The 18,995-nt window shown below is 46.1% G+C and overlaps 2 protein-coding genes across 4 annotated transcripts in view; one reads left to right on the top strand and one right to left on the bottom strand.

Moving 5' to 3' along the window:
- Positions 1–9,939, bottom strand: part of LOC137785263 (transcription initiation factor TFIID subunit 4-like) — a 76,931-nt gene extending 66,992 nt beyond the window's left edge. For both annotated transcript variants that reach the window (XR_011077469.1, XM_068576407.1), the window contains exons 1-3: positions 8,491–9,939; positions 6,643–6,803; positions 21–218 (exon numbers count right to left, since the gene is read on the bottom strand). Coding sequence is in view for 1 of the 2 variants with exons in the window: in XM_068576407.1 (XP_068432508.1) it covers positions 21–218; positions 6,643–6,803; positions 8,491–9,922 (1,791 nt within the window). In the remaining variant the exon portion in view is untranslated. The remainder of the gene's footprint in view (positions 1–20; positions 219–6,642; positions 6,804–8,490) is intronic.
- On the top strand, positions 9,878–18,793 carry lsm14ab (LSM14A mRNA processing body assembly factor b). Of its 2 annotated transcripts, none has more exons than XM_068576428.1 (10): positions 9,878–10,867; positions 11,592–11,755; positions 12,704–12,848; positions 13,548–13,742; positions 13,915–13,995; positions 14,251–14,439; positions 14,628–14,781; positions 15,148–15,174; positions 15,617–15,857; positions 16,562–18,793. In XM_068576428.1, exons 1-10 carry the CDS (start codon positions 10,744–10,746, stop codon positions 16,580–16,582), a joined length of 1,341 nt encoding a protein of 446 aa, XP_068432529.1. In that variant the 5' UTR covers positions 9,878–10,743; the 3' UTR covers positions 16,583–18,793. The 2 variants fall into 2 exon arrangements, with proteins under 2 accessions (XP_068432529.1, XP_068432527.1); XM_068576426.1 differs by having other exon boundaries at positions 9,879–10,867; positions 16,559–18,793.
- The last annotated feature ends 202 nt before the right edge of the window (positions 18,794–18,995 follow it).

Below are 18,995 nucleotides of genomic sequence, written 5' to 3'. Positions count from 1 at the left end.
GAGGGAGGGAAGGAACGGACCTGGGACACGATAGGACCTCCGGGGTTCGCGGCGATGCCCGTCTGAGCGGGCTGCGTCGGCTGGGAGGCCGCCTGGGCCGGAGCTTGGGGGGCCGCCGGCGCCGGCGCCGGCGCCGCCACCACGGGGGTCTGCTGCGGAGCCGGAGCCGGAGCCGGAGCCGGAGCCGGCGCTGCCACGGCCGGCGCCGCGGGTACCTTCTGTGGAAGGGAGAGGGGGGGGGAAGAGAAGGGAGGAGGAGACAAGAGAGATAAACAGGACGTGACGCCTCGCTCGCAGCAAGGCCACGGAGAACAGGAGGCCCGGGCGCCGCGGCGCTCACTGTCACATCTGGTGTCCCGACTTTGGCGGACGTCGCTTAACAGACAACCGCGCCAGAGGCTGGGAAAGTCAGGAAGTCCGTCGAAGCTTTTTTTCCCCTCGCAGTACCATCTACCTGATGAGGTGCCTCCTATCAAGACACCACCTATTGTGTCCTCTCCTGGCGGGCGCAGCGCGAGGCGGCGAGGCGGCTGCAGAACAGCAGACGAGGCGCCGTCAGCCGTCTACCACCCCGACGGTCCTCATCACCTCCTTTGAAGCTCTCAGGGCCTGTTTTTGCACACTTGGCGAGAAAATATGTGTCGCAATTCGCAAAGCGGACCGATTTAAACACAGGCGTGAACGCCCCGCACCCACCCGCTAAATGCACGAGGGGTCCGGCCACTCGAGGCGAATACGGACCACAAAACAAGGTTTTGGACAGAGCACACTTCTGTCCACACTCAGCGACTACCTTCGGTTCTTAAAGGTGACGCCAATGATGATGCTCCTTATACTACTGACCACCAGGGGGCGACTCCTCTGGTTGTATAGAAGTCTTTATAAATGACTCAACTTCTCTCTTGATTTATTCCCTCAGTAAACATTGTAAACATGGGTTTATGTCTCAATCTCTAGTTTCAAGTCTTCTTCAATACAGCGTGATGTTCATTTAGTAAATTATGATCATTTAGAGTCAAACCATAAAGCAGAGTGGGCTACGTTGTGATTGACAGGTCGCTCCCAATTCATGAAGAAAACAGGAAAGCGGGACAGAAGACTGAGAAAGAAGAAGAAGAAGAAGAAGAAGAAGAAGAAGAAGAAGAAGAAGAAGAAGAAGAAGAAGAAGAAGAAGAAGACGTTTGTTCATATATCATTATTATATTACTAAAGAACATGGAGAAATGGGTTTTGCATTGCTGTTGATAAAAAGAGAAAATCCCCTCTTTACATTTTGACGTGACGTTATCCAATCTCCATGTTTCTGTTCTGGAAATGAATTTAAATCATCACATATTCATCAGATGATGCATCACTCCCATATTAAAACATCAGATTTCGCAAACAAATATTGTCTTTAACTGGGGAAATTGCATGACGAAATCTACAAGTTAAAATCGGCTGTAGTGTCTCCTCGTGAGCTTTTTACAGCCATGAGATATGATGGTGAAGGTTTCATAGAGAATGATGTTTCTTGGATCGGACATTATTTGATAAAAAGCATCTCGCTCAGTCCAAACAGACAGACGCAGGAGAGAGAGAGAGAGCCGGGCTCTCGAGTTTCACATGTACGTACATGATGGAAGTATCCGGACATATTCTTTTAACGTGTTAAGGGCTGACGTTCAGCCTCTCAGCCTCTTTCACACACGTCCCCATGAGGACCAACAGCAACCAGACAAAAGGTTTGCACAAGCATTTCTTCTGGTTGGTGTGTTGTTGCACTTCATTGCTAATTCATGCACAAAATAAAGACGTCTCGTGCTGATTTCTAGGTGCTACATGTTTTATTTGGAGTCTGACATTGTTCATCTCTTTAAATTTGCATATATATATATATATATATATATATATATATATATATATATATATATATATATATTATAAAAGGTATACTATATGCAGTATATGGGATTTCCCAGTGGTGCATTGGAACAATGTGCTCATGAGGTGTTTTGGGCTGGATAATATTTATTATGAATGTATTAATCATGAGATGTGTACTATTCAAAGTAGGTTGCAGTGGAGATACAGAAGGTTGTGAAAGAGGTGGATGCTGAAATGTGTCACAACTGGAGTTTGTTTATTGTTAGCGTAACAAAAGGTGCAAGAGCAAAGGGGATGGCTTGGCGCTGAGTGCCCACGAAACTACCGGCGATGCCTGATGACTTACCGCTCACACACACACACACACACACACACACACACACACACACACACACACACACACTCAGAGAGAGAGGCACTTATACACACTTCCTGGCTGCTATCGTGTCTGTGAGCCAAGACAACCCAACAGGGCCTCTGCCCCGACCTCCGGGACACAGCCGTCCATTCACAGGGGGCCAAATCACACACACACACTCACACACACACTCACACACACACTCACACACACACACACACACACACACACACACACACACACACACACACACACACACAGCCATGCCGAGGACAAAGAAGGGAGAAGAAGGAGGAGGAGGGAGTTCTTCCATCGCTTAAAAAAAGTTTTGATCCAAAAGAATGTTGCACTGAGGAGTCGAGGGGGGAGGAGGGGAGGGAAGCGGGGGAGCGAGGGGAAAGAGGGGTGACGGTGAGCGCCACGGGGTGCATCCCGCCGCCGGCGAAGCCTCTCTCGCTCACTCTCTCCCCCTCTTCGCGTGTCGAACGCGCTCTTGAGAAAACCAAAAGCCTTGTTAGCTTTTTAAAATAATCAGGCAGTTGGATGATGAATGATTTAACGGGTGTGGAAGGAAGGAAGCTCGGGATGCCTTTCCGTTCCTCCCCTCGGGGGGTCACGGGGAAGAGTGACAGGCCGACGGAGGGGCTGAGCTCTGGGAATAAACACCATTCCCTTTCATTTTCCCCGCCACCGCTTTTCCTGTCGAGGAGGCGACGCCGCGGCCCGGCTAATTTGTCAGCGGCGCGGCGGTGAGAGGCGATGACAGTCTGCAAGTCTCTTTATTTCTCTTTTTTTGCGTCAGGATGGATGCAGGTGCAAGTGCAGGAGGCGGGAGAGGGAGGGATGGGGAGGGGGGGTTGTGTAACTGATGCGGACTTCTGTCTGTGGAGTCTGCGCTAGCGTCAGCGTGGCGTTCTTCATGCTGCGTAAAAGTACAAGGGGAGAATTTCCTTTCTCCCATCGAATAAGAAACATAAAACTTGGTTTAATAAAAGGTATTGCGTGGCCTCCTTCAGCTCAGTACAGTAACACTACCTGTAGAGTAAAGTGTAATACTGCATAGCTGCACCAACACAGTGCACACTGCTGCATCTTGGGAATGGCTTTGGCTCTATGGGTTGTTTGTCCTGGACATCTGTGCACCGATTGCCACGCTTTCTGTTAAATCTCCGTTTTCCTTTTTTGCAAACAGAGATCAGAGGTGATGCTCATAACAATAGTCTTACTGTGCAGAGAATGTAAGGGGAGCAGGAAGCAGTTTAATTCTGAAGTAGAAGTAGAAGCAAAGGGGAAAAGTTTAGCTTTAAGATAGTGACATGCCGCCCTCTAGTGTCCGTTGTTTGTCCTCACAGTTAGTGATGCGATGAACTGGAGATCTCAGGTGAGTCATAAAAGGTATTTCTGGGGATTTTCACTGCAGCCTTGAGAGTCCCGGATCAAAGTGAAAGACCTTCTCTCTGAGGCCGTTGTTACTGTTGCGGGTCTGAACAGTGCAACGTCTTTAAAAAAAACACTTGTATTCCCTCACTTGTTATTTGGAAAAGCACACGCAATATCTTCCAGAGTTTCAATAAACTGTCAAACTTGCCCTTAGTGGTCTTCACACGAAAGGTTTTCACTTTATTGTACAAGACAAAGTACACACTATATTGTGTGTTTGAAAGCACACAGAGGACACACACGCTCCCTGGTTTCGTGACAGCATTTTCCCCCTGCTGACGTTGGAGAAAACTCGTCAAAAAGTCAAAGTCGAGGGCCCGTTTCACTCCTTTTCTCTCAAAGACGACGTTGCCAGACCACAACAATTAGTCGATTAACCGAAGAGTCGGCTGAATTGAGCCGTTTGCCACATTTGTGATGCAAAAATGCTAAAGATTCGCCGGCTCCAGCTCCGCAAAATTGGATCGTTTCGGTGATATTGAACTCACTTTCTGCATGACTCATGACTCGGTCCTCGGGTTTTTGGGTTGGAAGATGCTCGCAGTTTGAAGGATTTAATTCCGTCTTTGGGAAATTGCAACGACGTTGTCTTCTTGTGACTTTTTATAGGCCGAGAAAACACAGAACCAACTTTAAACAAGAATAAGAAAAACTGATGAGACATTATCTCAACCCTCTCATGGCGGTCAACTGAACCACAGCAAATAGGATGTAATGCAACCCGTCACGAGGTGTTTGAAGGGACTCAAATTTATCACAACAAATCGGTTTTGAAATGCCTGACAGACAAACGCATTTTTTAATAATTCTTTTGTTTTTGCCGATTTGAACGTGCCAGTGTTTTATGTTCTGAAAGGAAGGAGAAAAAGAGTCAGTTGAGACGCTCCCAATCATAAAATCTATATTTCCCCTGTGTTGTTTCATCTCCCTGTGGGAGACAAACTATCCGGCAATCTCGTCATTAAAGCCATTTTTTTATTTTAAAGTCACAGCGCACAGGTTTCCACATGAGCGATGTTTCCACAGGTGATCGTAAGCAAATTCCAATGAATGATTCAGTGGGCTCGTTAGAGAGTGACGAGAGGACCCCGTGGAGTCGTTATTAGGGAGCCTTGAGACATTAACTCGCCTATTAATCGCAGTATAATCCATACGTAAGATAATCAAGGATAAAACGTGTTAATCACAACCCAATTAGGCGGCGTGGAGCTGAGCCGCCCCGCTTAATGAGGCGTTAAGGCTGAAATGTGCAGGAAGTGTGTGCGTGTGTGAGTGCGTGTGTGTGTGTGTGTGTACAACGGGACACTTTCAGCCCTTTTGGGGTCGCGCGAGATAAAAATGAAGAGCATGCAGAAACCGGTGCTTTCTCATATAACGTGGCAAAATATGAGATACACTCAATCTCACTGCGTTAAACTCACCCTGAGAATTCAAAGCGGTTCTGTGGCGCCAACTTCGGGTCAGAGGTCAGCCTAAGAGCTTGGTGGAGGGCAGCGGCGCGGCTGCTTCGGGAGCGTTGGGTTTCGGGCAGCACCGGAGCGTTCACGGGTGGGGTGGATACAAACGTCTGCGCGGTCGGAATTTCTTTTTTTTGTTGTTGTTGCTTAAGATGAACGAACGCTACATTTCTCTCTTTTCCTCAACGATGTACTTCTTTGTCACTCATTGTTTATCCAACTATTTAAACGTCTGACAGTCTTGAACAAACTGAGGTGCCACAGTGCATTATGGGGCAGTTAACGCATGCCTAAATTGAAACACATTATTGTTTTATTCCCCCCTGCACCAACAAAAAAAAGCTTTTCTTTTTTCTCCGCCCCGTATCCGTCTGTCAGACCTGATTTCAGCACCAGGAGCTGTCCAGAGGCTTCCAGCGTCTGTGTGATCACACGTTCTGTCTGCTGTCCTGGATAACTGCTCTTCTTTTCAAGACCTTAAATATCCCACGAAAAACGCATACCGGCCCGTCCCATATCATCGCTATGTTTCCCCGAATTCTCTCAGCGTTAAGAAAAAACTGCCCCGTTTGCAGCTTTTCTAACGATGCATTGATCCATAAGTTTATTTGTTCTAAATATGCTGTCTAGTGTGGAAGGATGTCCTGATTACGTCGTTTGGCCTTGATCCAGATTGCGATGTTGATAATTTAGCGGGACGAGGAAGACAAAACGGGTTTAACCCGATCATTTAAAGCATAAATCTATCCTTGGGATCGGCTCAGGAGCATAACAAGTGGGACAATCTCTCCAGCGGGGCGACTGTGGCTCAGTAGTTAGCATGGCCGTCTTTCAATCGGAGGATGGATGCGTCCTTGAGCGAGACACTTAACCCCGGATTGCTCCCCGTTGCTGTGTCGACGGTGTTTAGAGCAAAAATGTAAGATGCTTTGGATAAAAGTGGCGGCTAAATGAAATGTAATGTAACAGCCAAGATGCATTCATCAAAAATAATAATCTAAAATCAACTAATTATGTAATCACTTGGTTTTCACATGCAGCCACACTACGCTCCCCCCGAGGTCATATTATGTAGAAGCATGAAGAAATGTTTCTCCGTTATTCAGTCAAAGGAAAACCCCCGAACCGAAGACGACCCGACCTCATTGTCGCTGCAAAGTGCCGGTTGTCTACTTTATTCCAGATGAGTTTGCGCCGAATCCACTTGATAGTGTTCTGTACACGACAAAAGATGCCCATATTTATGCAGTGCTGATATGATGCTTTTGATGCACAGTCAAGCGTTCGCCTTGAGGCCAATCATCTCATTCGTAAACGTTGTTTAGGTTTAAGATAACCTCACATCTTAGGCGGGAAACAGTCACAGACGCCATGTGGGAGATGAAAACAGGTCGCGTGTACCTGGCAGCAGTCGAGAGAGAAGCCGTGAAGAAGCACGATGGTGCCGGCATGCTGTGTGCCGCCGGTCACACCGACGACAGGCGGCGGCTACCACGGGGGGCTCCGGAGCGGGAGTCTCACCTGAGGAGTCGTTACTCTGAAGGTGGCTCCTGCTGTCGGGGTGGCAGGCCGCGGAGAGATGTTGTTCTGGGCCTGAGCCTGAGCCTGAGCCTGGGCTTGAGCCAGAGCCTGCTGAGGGACCATCACTAGCTGGCCCAGCTCCGTGCGCACCAGCACCATCCCTGGAGAACCACGGAGAACATTTATCTGAGGGAACACTGGAACGTCACGGACAATGAATCCTATTCAAACCACTTAAGTGCATCTATATAGTATATCTGTATATACACACAACAATATTGTAGAGTTACTAAATATTTACAGAATGAGTTTTTTATGTGGATACAATGAGTGGGTAAAGACAAATAATAAGTTGGGTTCAGAAGATGGCATTGCTTTACTTTAAATGTGGTCATTTGAAACCAGGAAGAGGCAACTTTTGTGCCACAAAATCTAGATTCTAGATGATCGATCTAGTCTTATATCACAATATATATCCATGTGATATATCGCCCAGCCCTAAAGGGAAGTGGATAGTTAGTGGATTCTACTGATTAGCTGCACAGATAACCAAGCATCATGCTTAGGGGAGGAGGATTAAACACAGCGATTTAAAAGAAGAAGAAGAAACTCTCCAAACAAGCAGCCGGTGTAAATGCGACACTTTTCGACCGCCAATTCAAGTCTTGTCGCAAAGTGGGGGAAAAGTTTATCCCTCGGCGCAACTTCAGGACAACGACACGCACGGAGAGAGACCATTCAATTGCCACGCTAAAGGACAACAAACGGGCGTATGGCTATTAATACGATTATGCCAAGTGCACTTGAACGGTGAATGATCTCATACAGTGTAAATGGGTTTCTGAGTGGCTGGAAAAGTGGCTGATAAAGTTGTGCAACAGGACAACTTTGAGGAGTCCCGTTTAAGCGTTAAACCACAGTTCTTGGCTCTGCGTCAGGTCAGGATCACATGTGTTATTACACACTTGTTTACCTTTTCAGAATATCCATAAAGTAAAACAACAACAACAAAAAAGAAGAAGAGGAAGACATGAGGTCAGAAGGTTAATCGCTATTCCTGAGGTGAGTTGACTGAACAGTAACGTTTATTTGGGGTGAACATAAATGCTTACAATGTATGATCACTAGATTATTACATAAGGCCTTTGAAACACAATGTGATGTATTTACATTTACACCAAGGAAAAGTTTTTTCTCCTGGTTCGTTCTTGGGGATATCGCTGTTGTGTCACGGCGCCTTTTCGAGGATGCTTGTGGTAAATTTTATTCTTTTGTACGGCTCAATTGTCAGATCACAGCTTGAGAAAGAGTTTTGGGTTGTTTTACCTTAGGAAGAGGCAGCACCCTATAACACGTACACAGGACAACTAAGCTTCCCCATCACATGGACAAACAATGACAAACAGGGTGTCTTATCTCTCTCTCTCTCTCTCTCTCTCTCTCTCTCTCACACACACACACACACACACACACACACACACACAAGCTGAACTCCGCACCCTCCCAGTCCGTGCTCTTTTAGACTCATATGTCTGAATGCTGTTATATCACAAACTAACTTAGAGTTTATTATAGTTTCCCAATGTCTATGTTGCATACATGTTGTTTGTATGTTGTTATTTTTTTTTACTTTTTTGCACTTTATCATTATTGTCATAACTCATTTTATGTTGGACAGGAGAGAAACGTTTTCTATCAACTTTATAGGTTTGCACAAATGGAAATTGACATTAAAGCTGATTTTGACACACACACACACACACACACACACACACACACACACACACACACACACACACACACCCTCTCAGGTTACCCTAAAACGTGTGCTGCTCTGCTCCCCCTTACCCGGTGGGATGGTGAACCCCGGGGGCAGCTGGATGGTCGTCTGCTGCTGAGGCGGTCTGACGATCAGCTGGGGGGCGACGATCCTCGGAGGCGCTGCTGCGAGGCCGGGACGGGGTTGAGTCTGCACGGCGGTGGCCGCGGCGGGCGTCGGGGAGGGCAGCGCGGGCCTGACCATGCCGCTGACAGCGGTCGTCACTGACGCGGTCGGACCGGTTCCGCACGCGGTACTCGCGACGCAAGCGGCGGCGGCGGCCGCGGGAGCGGAACTCGAAGGCTGGGTCACCGCGGCGGACGCTGTGGCTGCAGCTGCGGTCGCGGTGGTCGACGTTGGCGTAACGACAGCGGCGACAGTGTTTATGACGGAGTTGACACCACCAGACTGGCTTGACATTACAATTTTTGACTGACAGTCGTCTGTTTTGGAAGACCCGGAGCTTTGGTTCCCCTGTGAAGCCGAGGTGGAGGTGGTGGTGACCGTGGTGGTGGTGGTGGTGGATCCTGCGCGAGCGCCCTGCTGGACCAAGGCCGACACACTGGTCCCGCTGCCGTTCTGGGCAATGCTCGCGACAATGTGACTCGGGAGTCTGTGCAGCGCAATGGTGGGAGTCCCCCGGTCCAGAGCGATAGCCGACTGCCCCGCGGGGAGGTTAGCTTTCGATAGGGTGAAAGTCGAAGTGTCGATAGAGGACGTCGCCGGTCGCGCGGAGTTCGGCGGCGTCGTCGAGTTCGCGCTAGCGTCCACGGAGCTCGCGCTCTCCGCGTTGCTGCTGCTCCTCCTCGTCGTCGCCGCCGCCGCCGTTACCGTCGCACCGTTCAAACTCTTTATCCGAGCCGAGGCGCTCCTACGCGGCGTGCTCACGCGTTTCCTCGGCGGGCTAGCTTCCTCCGCTGACGTCCCGCACGAGCCCGGGCTGACCTTAGACCCCCGGCTGGATGCGGTGCTGGTGCTGATGCTGGCCGGCGCGGGAGCCCCCAAAGTTGCCGCGCCAGACGCGGTCGGTGTTGTGATGGACGCTCCATGTGATCGCGAGCCGCTGGGGCTCGTGGCGTTCGCGCGGGCTGCTGCTGCTGCCGAGGAGGAGGAGGAGGCGGGCGGCTCGGTGGAGTCCAGAGGGGGAGACGTGACAGTTGTAGCCGGGCCAGCGTCGTTTGTTGAGTTGATCTCCTGGCGCATCTCGGGTTTATTACGCCGTCCTTGTTGTTGTTGTTGTTGTTGTTCTAGTGTTGTTGTGCCCACTGGAGCTGGTAGCGTTTTCCCTAAGTGATGGTTAGCGGGGGCCACTGAGCCAGCGCCTCCGTTCTCGTCGGCTTTACCTGCTAGGCTGCTTTGTCCGGCGAGCTGGGACTCCAGCGAACCCACCAGGTCGCTCACGGCTTTCTCGTCCACCTCTGAAAACAGCATATCTTCCAGGGGGTCGGAGGCGCCCGCCATCTCTGATCACAGATAGCTGTCTTATTTTTTTGATTTTTTTTTTGTTACAGTGCGCCTGCGTGTTACTAGGCATTGTGGGATTGGATCTGACGTCATTAGACGAGGGGGGCATCCTAGTTGTATTTGTTCCTGATATTTTTTCAAGTCTAATGTAATGAACTGTTTTGAAGAGCGGTTGGCGTGGTGTTACATAACGATGGAGCGCGTGGCACCCCGTGGCAAACTCTCTACGCGTCTCTCTATTTTCAAGGTTTATAAAATACGGTGTCAAAAACAAATTATGCGCTGTATGTACATGTTACACATCTAAAACTGTGTTATCTCGCAATATGGGGGCAGGGTGGCGCGCAGTGGTCCCGTGTATTATCGCGATATCACCCAATGGCTGAATCTCAAATCTTTTATCAAGCGCCCTATGATTCATTTACTAAGTTCCTTCGCTCAACAAAAAATAATCGCAGACGTGACCAAAACTGCACGCATCGTATTGATATTAGTGCTTTCACCCCCCGTGTCTCGTTAAATTGCTCCTTAAAGTGTATAAGAGAGGGAAGCGGCGGGAGGAAGAGGAGATGACTTCACAGGATTGAGACGCTGACTTTTTCCCAGCATCCTTAGCGGCGGGCGAGAGAAAAAACGTAAACGGCCATGTCGTGGTAGAAGTCAGTCCTGAAGCGAGCGAGGCTTACTCACGGTGTCACTTACCAATTCGTGTAATGTAGTCTGAGAACTACGGCTCCGAAAGTATCACACCCGACCTCTCGTTTGACAGTTTACCGATTCCGCGTATATTCGTGCGTTATTCAAGGCAGAGGGCCAACATGAGTGGAGGAGGGACGCCGTACATTGGCAGCAAAATTAGCCTAATCTCCAAGGCCGAGATTCGCTATGAAGGAATTTTGTACACCATTGACACTGAAAACTCGACAGTAGCTCTTGCAAAAGGTAAGAGGGGAGGACTAAAGCACTGTAAATGGCTATACTGAAGCTTCCAGAGGGGTCGAACGGCGGGAAAACTGAAATTTAATTCAGCGCAGTTTGGGATGTTAGCTTACCGTTAGCTTGGTAGCCAACTCATAAGCTAAGTGGCGCTGCAGTTAACGCTCTGCGTCCTTTGTTTACCTTGCGTTTTGGGGTTAACGTCAAATACGTGTCTGTTACTGCTGAGTACCAAGTTGCACACCGTGTAATACAGAGGTGGCCTTGTTACTGTCCGTAATCTCACATTAAAGCTTTTTATCACTGGTTAACAACGTTAGCGTAGTTCTATTTAAGTCTTAATCCGGAGCGTGTGTTCACTGAACTCTGCGACCACACGTCTCAATACCTCCAACTTGACGGGTTACCTGTCATTTTTAGTAAATTAAAGTAACATGCCTAGTAATTGTATTGTTGAATGCCTATTTCACATATTGGCCAGGGGAAATATATGAAAATTGACCTTCTCGCCTGCCTCTGGGTGATTTACACTTTTGTCCTTGAAATACAGAGACTATCATGCATTTTAATAAAATACCATCCTGCAACTCTATTCATAGTATTAAACACGTATAGTATGTGTATTTAATGCCGAGTGTAAGGATCTACATGGGGTGCACAAATCTACTGAGCCTCAATAAATAAAAAGATAAATGGTTTTAACTCCTACCTGTGTGATTTTCCTCAACAGTTCGCTCTTTTGGCACTGAGGACAGGCCCACTGACAGGCCTGTTCCACCTCGGGAGGAAGTGTTTGAGTACATCATCTTCAGGGGGAGCGACATAAAGGACCTTACAGTATGCGAGCCACCCAAAGCCACTAGCTCCCTGCCTCAGGACCCTGCTATAGTTCAAGTAAGTTGATTTATATGTAATATAAAGTGGAAGTTTGACACAGGGAAAAGCTTTATGGCCATCTTTTATTTATTTTTATTATTGGAATGATTTTATTGTCACTTTTCTTTCTTAGAAAGATTGTAAAGATGTCACACTGAGGACAAAAACCAACCCCCAGGTGTATCTAATGAAATTAATTACTGTGTCGTCTCATTAAAATGTCCCAGTAAACAGGGCTGTGAAATTGGCTCACCTTATTATAATTCAGCAATCATCGATTAAAGGTATTGATTACACCTGTGCTTCTTAGGTTATGATGGAAAAAAAATATGTAGAAATTGTATTATTGCACACAAAAAAATAGCAAGTCAGGTTTTAGCTCATGAGTTGCATTTAATGTTAATTTGACTTTGCACTAATAACATTTTGAAGTTCTACAACTGAGCCTGTGGTTATAATAACACCTCCAGCTTTATGTGGTAAAATGTGTTGCATTAAATTCCTCTCCGACATGTGATCGACATGTGAAAATGTTTATTTTTGTGCACTTGCAGTGGTAATGTAGCTAAGTACACCAGCTAGTAAGTTAGTATTGTATTTAAGTACACTTCACTGGAGTATTAGGGTTTTATGTAACTTTATACTTCTACTCAACAACATTGTTTACTTCACTACATGTATTTGATGAGTTATCAGTAAGGCTACAGCCGATTCAGATTTTTAATATAAGATAGAAATCCACTAATAAACTGGGGTGTGTGTGTGTGTGTGTGTGTGTGTGTGTGTGTGTGTGTGTGTGTGTGTGTGTGTGTGTGTGTGTGTGTGTGTGTGTGTATAAAGTAGTTTGTAGTTGGAATGGAATTCTGGGTAATAATGGGGAAACTCTGTTATCCATTGTGTACCCCATGTGAATCTATGTGACGGTGTCGTGGTTTTTCAGCTGACCGCATCTGTTTGTTTTTCTAGTCGTCACTTGGATCAAGCAATGCTGCAGCGGGACCGTCATTCCAGTCGGTTGGGCCCTATGCGGCGCTCAGCAAGGGCCCCGTCACGCCATACAGCCAGTTTGGTGTCGCGCCCCTTGCAGCGCAGCATTTCAGTTCGACCGGAGGTAAGGAGTGATTCTCGTTTCAAATGTCCGTCTGTTCGCCGCATGGATTCATAGGGCGCAGTACAAAGGAGATCTGTGATGGTGGTTTCTGTTCTCCGTTAATAGGGATATAATTTTACTGATACAAATGAAGGTAGTATGTTGTTAACTTCGATAATTGTGAGTTTTTGTGAGATAATTGTGAGGCGGGCACGAGTCGATTTTGGTGCTTGAATGAATAACGAGCAATTATTGTGTGGAACGTTGGAGATCAATCACAGTTAAACATAATGGAAAATCTATCAGAAATGTTCATTTATTTATTCTAGGTGGCAGGCAGGCGCACTAATTAAACCTCTGCTGAGCGGAAAAGAATGCTAAAATTACAAATCAAAAGTAGCTCTTAACAAACATCATCAAAGTGTTTAACATGTTAATGCTTGTGTGAATCAATTGGTGTGCAAATGTCATGATTTTAAGATAATGTGATTTTTAATTAAGCCTGTGTCGGAAATGTATTGAGTTCACCACTGGTGTTAAACATTAGATGTCTGTGTTGTGCGTTGCCAACATCATCAAAGAACTGTCCCTGTCTTAAATACACGTTCATCGGGCGCATCCCCAAACTGTCATGGTCCCCGTCAGCCGCTGCAAGATGAACTACTCTGTGTTTAAAAGACAATCCTATCGTTGGGATCTCACTCTGCTGTTTTCCTGCAGGGCGCATCAGTCCCCAGCTGGACTCTTTGACGAAACGTCCCACCCTGGAGCAGGCGGTGAAGGCCCCGCCGTCGGCTGCCCCGGCACCACCGGCGCCCGCGGTTCAGAGGAGTCAGACGGGGGCGGCTGCTCCCAGACCCACCGGCCCCGCCGCTGGCAGCCAGAGGCCCCCCGACCTCCTGGAGCAGAGAAGGGGTAAAGAGAACCTTCAGGACTTCTCACGGTTCCTTTACACACCAATAACCGTTCTCAGACTCTCTGGAAACGCCTAAAGTTGTCATAAAGTGTCTATTTTAATCGAGTTGCCCGCTTCGTTGGAGCCGTGCCACTTCATCTTGAGTTTCAAACGGTGTCTTTTGCTCTTCAGCTCCCGAGGTCCAGAAGGTGTCGCAGCCAGATCACGAACACGGCGCTCTTGAAAACCGAGATCCCAACAAGCGCCACGGCGGTAAGTAGTTTAGCACCACAACGTAATGCCTGTTAACACACGGACTGACATTTTGTTTTCCCCTGAAAAGGCGTCTTGATTGTTCACATTTGATGTTGGGGCCAATAGCGTCAAAAGGCTCATCTGTCAGCGCTGAACTTTTAAAATAAAATGTTCAATATATTGTACTTAAGTATACAGCTAGTGTAACAACGTACCAATATTAACGCGTCCCACGTCTGACCGTTCGGCAATTCTTTTGACATATTTTGTCAGGTTATTTGTCAGCTGGTGGTCAGCCCCCACGTCGTGGCCGCGGACGAGGAAACCGCAGCCGAGGCAAAGTCAACGTGCGCAGGGACGGCGCCATGACCTTCGAGGAAGACTTTGACTTCGAGACGGCCAACGCCCAGTTCAACAAAGACGAGATCGACAAAGAGCTCCAGAACAAGCTCAAACTAAAAGGTACGGCTTTACCGTATCATCCAAACTAGGAGTGAATCGTCACTTTAAAAATGTTTCTAAAGCACAACATGGATTGAATGTCATCTTTTCTTCTTTTTTGCCAGTGAAAAACTGTTTTTGCTGCCAAAAGCAAATGTATAGTGGAAGTAAATTGTTTGATACTCAGTCTAAAGTTCTTCCAACCACAGATGACAAGGTTGAGAAGGCACTGAATGGAGAAGAACCTGCTGAGGCCGAACATCCAGCCAGCGAGGGGACCAACGAGGAGGACGAGGCCGCGATAAACACCTACTATGACAAGACCAAGTCCTTCTTTGATAACTTGTCTGCTGATGATTTAAGGTACCTCAATATGTTGACATTGTGGTTCACTTCTAGGAGAAATACACAATTTTAAACATCCAAATGTATCCCAGTTTATTTCAGGACCTTAAACTCTTGTCTGGCATCGTTAAAATTTCAGACAATTTAGGACAAATTCAACAATATCAGAAGAATTAAGAGTTTTTAACGTTAAGGCTTGTTAACATTTTCTAATAGAAACTACAAAATTCATGTGAATCTGGAAGTGAGCGGGACATTTGTTTATTTTTTTCCCAAATCATATCTTGTTCATAAAAGGAACATAAGCCTTGATTTATATATTTAAATGTGAGAATCAAACTATGTTAATACACTGAAAACCTTGTTGTGTCTTGTCTCTTTCAGTAAAGGGGGTGACAGAGGGTTTTCAAGGTAAGTCTCTTCTCTTTGTTGCTGCGTTGAGGCCCTGATCAGGGCAGAGTGATGCTGTATGTATTTGTTTTTCTATTACGGCTCTTTGTTTACTACACAATGAACCGCTACAACATGCGTGTGCTCCTGCTTTAGTACTCTTAAAGACACAGAGCATCGTTAGTGTTCTGACCATCGTTGCAGCAGCAACACACATTGACTCAATTCTGCAGCAATTAAAGTCAAAACTGCTTTTTTTCCTTCATATTAATGCACCAATTTGAAGTTGCAAGTAGCTTAAATGTTTACGTAAACCATTGCATAAAATGCTTAAATTGAGATCCAAAATGACCATTTAGTCACGTAATTCCTCGGCGTTGGGTCCAATTTGTTGGTTGAGTTATATTTGAGTCCCTCCCTCCCCAAAAAACCGCTGGCTCCTGACCGGTCTTTGTGTCTCCAGGGAGCGAAGGACAACCTGGGCAGAGGAGAGACGGATGAACTCCGAGACGTTCGGCATCCCCCTGAGGCACAATCGAGGAAGAGGAGGTTTCCGCGGCCGGGGCTTCATGGGGCCCCGTGGAGGCCGAGGGCGGTCGCTGAGCAGAGGCTCCTTCGGGCCCCCCCGAGGCCCTCCGCCCGGCTTCAGGGGCGGATTCAGAGGCGGCAGAGGAGGCCGTGATTTCTCTGACTTTGAATACAGGGTAAGTCTTACAGCGTCACGACCTGAGACCGTTACGTTGGTGTTGCGGCTCAATGTAGTCATTAGAAACTTAATGTAAGAAAACAATGAGCGCATAACGTCAAAGAGTTTGCATTTAGTTATAGCTTGAAAGAGTCTTGTAGTCTTAAAACATTGCAACTCTTCTAGTTTTACATGCTACTAGTGGACTTCTGGACTTAAATTCAGGACTACAGGTGCTATCCGGTGACCCGAGAAACTTGTGTTTAATACCTTTTTTTAATATTCCAGATAATTTAGATGTTGACTCGAGCAGCAAAACCACATTAGTTCACAATCTTCTGTTTAATCCATCTGTGTCTCACTTGGGCCGCTAGTTCACTGCTGATGTATTTCATGTTAATGCATCTTTTATTGCACAGTTTTCTTTTTTTTATATATCCCTTCCCAACTTCCAACATGTCTGAGCTCTAGATGCGATATTTAAATATCAAACGCTTCATAACTCTCTATAGTTTACCATATATTCATAATACCTACACCAAAAATGTTTCTTTGGCTTGTTTTCTGTCATATAACTATGAGCTTTGAGTTCTTCCACTAGCCTGATTATTACGTCAAGATGCCTGTTCCATACTTCAGTACAACATGCACATACAGTAAAAGGAAGATAAATTAATACGTTGTAATGTTGTTTTTTTTGCTGCTGTCGTTTGCTTCCAGAAGGACAACAAGGTGGCTGCGTAGTGCGACGGATCGTCCAAGAATCGAAGCCCCTCATCATGAAATGATTCCTGTTGAAGAAATTCTTTGGTCTCGACATTTGACAGACAGAATGAAGACATCCTCTCAGTCGCCAGCAGCGGGGCTGACTGCTTTACATCAGGAGAGGAGGAGGGGGTGGTGAGAGTGCAGCTCCCTTTTCTCCACTTTTGAGAATTAGGCTTTTTTTATTTGTTATGTTTTAGTTATTTTTTGGGGCCCAGACATGTTGTTTGATACACAGCCACCAGGTGGACTAGAACATGTGTAAATACCTACGTGGGAGCGAGTCTGTATGTATTTTTGCATCGATCCAGTTCATTTCTTACTGAAGTTGTCTTTGATATTGAAAACGCCGTATGCGGGCGGGAGGAGGGGGAGCCCACCGATACTGTGAGCGCATCACAGGTCATGTGATCGATAGCTTTATTTCTTTTCTTTTTTTTAATCCCACGATGTGTGGCGGCACCATAATTCAGTGCATTGCCCCGTCGCACCATAGTTTCCTCTGCTCAAACTTAACTTTAGTTCTGTTGCCACGTGTTTTTTCGACATCCATTAATTTTCAGTGAAGTAGTGAGATCGAAGTCCAGCTGATGGGGGAAAAATAAATCTGAACTGGATATTGTAATGAATGTATATCTAGCTTATCTTCTACTTACTGCCCCCCCTCTGCAAACTGGCTCACCAGACGGACTCACTTTTAGTTTTTAGAAAGATTCCTTCAGTATTTAGACTTGCGTAGATCATACCTAGACATCTTGCCACTTCTGATGAAGTGTGTTTCTGCTTTTCTGTTTGTGGCCGGAGCTGCACGCCTGTTAACGGCCAATCGGAGCCGGCCATCTGATTTGCTATTAGCTTTAGAAGAATGTTTTTTTTTTTTTTTTGTCGACTGTAGATTTCTTGACCGGATCCGTTGTTTCTTTTTCTTTCTTTTTGACATAGTTGACTAAACAAAGCGCATTCCCATGATTTGTGTCTGTTACTGTTAATGCCTTTAGAAGTTCTTAGGAAAAGGAAAGCCTTCAGTGTATTCAGTTTCAACCTGCATTCAGAATGACTTTTAACAAGTTAAATTTGGATTTAAAAAAAGAAGAAATGCTCCGCTATTTTGCCAAAAAGAATATGTAGGAATTTGGTCGATAAAATAATTGTCAGCCGATGCGTACCTGTTGAATCTGCCTTCCTGTGTCCAAAACATACTGAGCCACCTGTTAAGGCATGTTATTTTTGTTATTGCCTTTAGGGTTGGGCGATGGGACAAAATTGTCATTTTATTTTGATAATTGAATTAATTAATAATTGCCTCCGAAGAACTAGCGTTGCTCAGCAGGCAGAGAGAGAGAGAGAGAGAAAGAGGAGTGGGGAGGCGGCCAACGGAGTGAATATATATATTGCCATTTGAAGTGATTTTGAACGCATCACCCAACCCTAATCCGCATCCTTTTTATTGTCTTACACTTGTGTCATTGTTCATTTGGGTGAGGGGGTGGGGGTTCACTGCAAAACTACGCTTGCAGTGTTTACTGAAAATGGGGGAAATCCTGTATATGATAAAATGATGTCTCCAAACGTACGTTTAATAATTCTGCCCTCTGGCTTGTTTGTAGCTCCTCTTGTTGCATTGTTGTCAATGGAATTGTTCTCTGGAGTGTTTTCCTTTTTTCTTTTTCTTTGTATACAGAGTTGTGAACAAAGGGACATGACCTGGATGTGGTGCCAGTGTGATGATATTTGCTCTGATTTGTTAGTACTTTTAGGGAGTGCCTTCAGAGTGATGATTTCTTACAGCTCTCCCTTTAACTTAAAAGTCGACAAAAGTTCTGACAGCACTACGAGGCGAGGCTGGATTCCCCCCACCCACCACCCCCACAGTAGCGGCAGCTGTTTTGCAAACCGGAAAAGATGGCGTGGAAAGATGTGCCGCGGCGCTGGATATTGCACAGGTTGCCGATCACTGCATGACAAGCCGGAGAAATCATCACTTCACACAGGCTTATTTTTCTTTCTTCTCGCAATAACCAGCTAGATTCAATTTGAGACAAACAAAAAAAAAAGTATTGACTATTACAAAATGACATGTTTTCATATGTTTGTTACTCCTTCCAGTCACTGGAATTGTAAACCGGGAATTGTTTTCATGAGAATAGCAGCAAAATTGAGTTTTTACGTAAAATAAAGAGTTGTACAATATCGGTGTCAACGTTTTTTTTCATCTCAACGTCTCCCCTTCTAATAAGCCCTTTGGTATTGTGCTATTGCAGAAGTTGTTGAAGTTGCCCGATTTCATTTTTGGTTCAAAAAAAATTAAAAAATCACACAATGCCGTTTTAGAAGACGCTGCTTCAAATGTAACAAATGCAACATCCTAATGACACAATATACTCGTGCCCAC

Source organism: Clinocottus analis, unplaced genomic scaffold, assembly GCF_023055335.1.
Source record: "Clinocottus analis isolate CAN_PGR_092001 unplaced genomic scaffold, fCliAna1.0.p SCAF_1, whole genome shotgun sequence".
Taxonomy (NCBI): Eukaryota; Metazoa; Chordata; class Actinopteri; order Perciformes; family Cottidae; genus Clinocottus; species Clinocottus analis.
The sequence above is the reverse complement of the archived record's forward strand: the minus strand, read 5'-3'. Positions and strand labels throughout refer to the sequence as shown.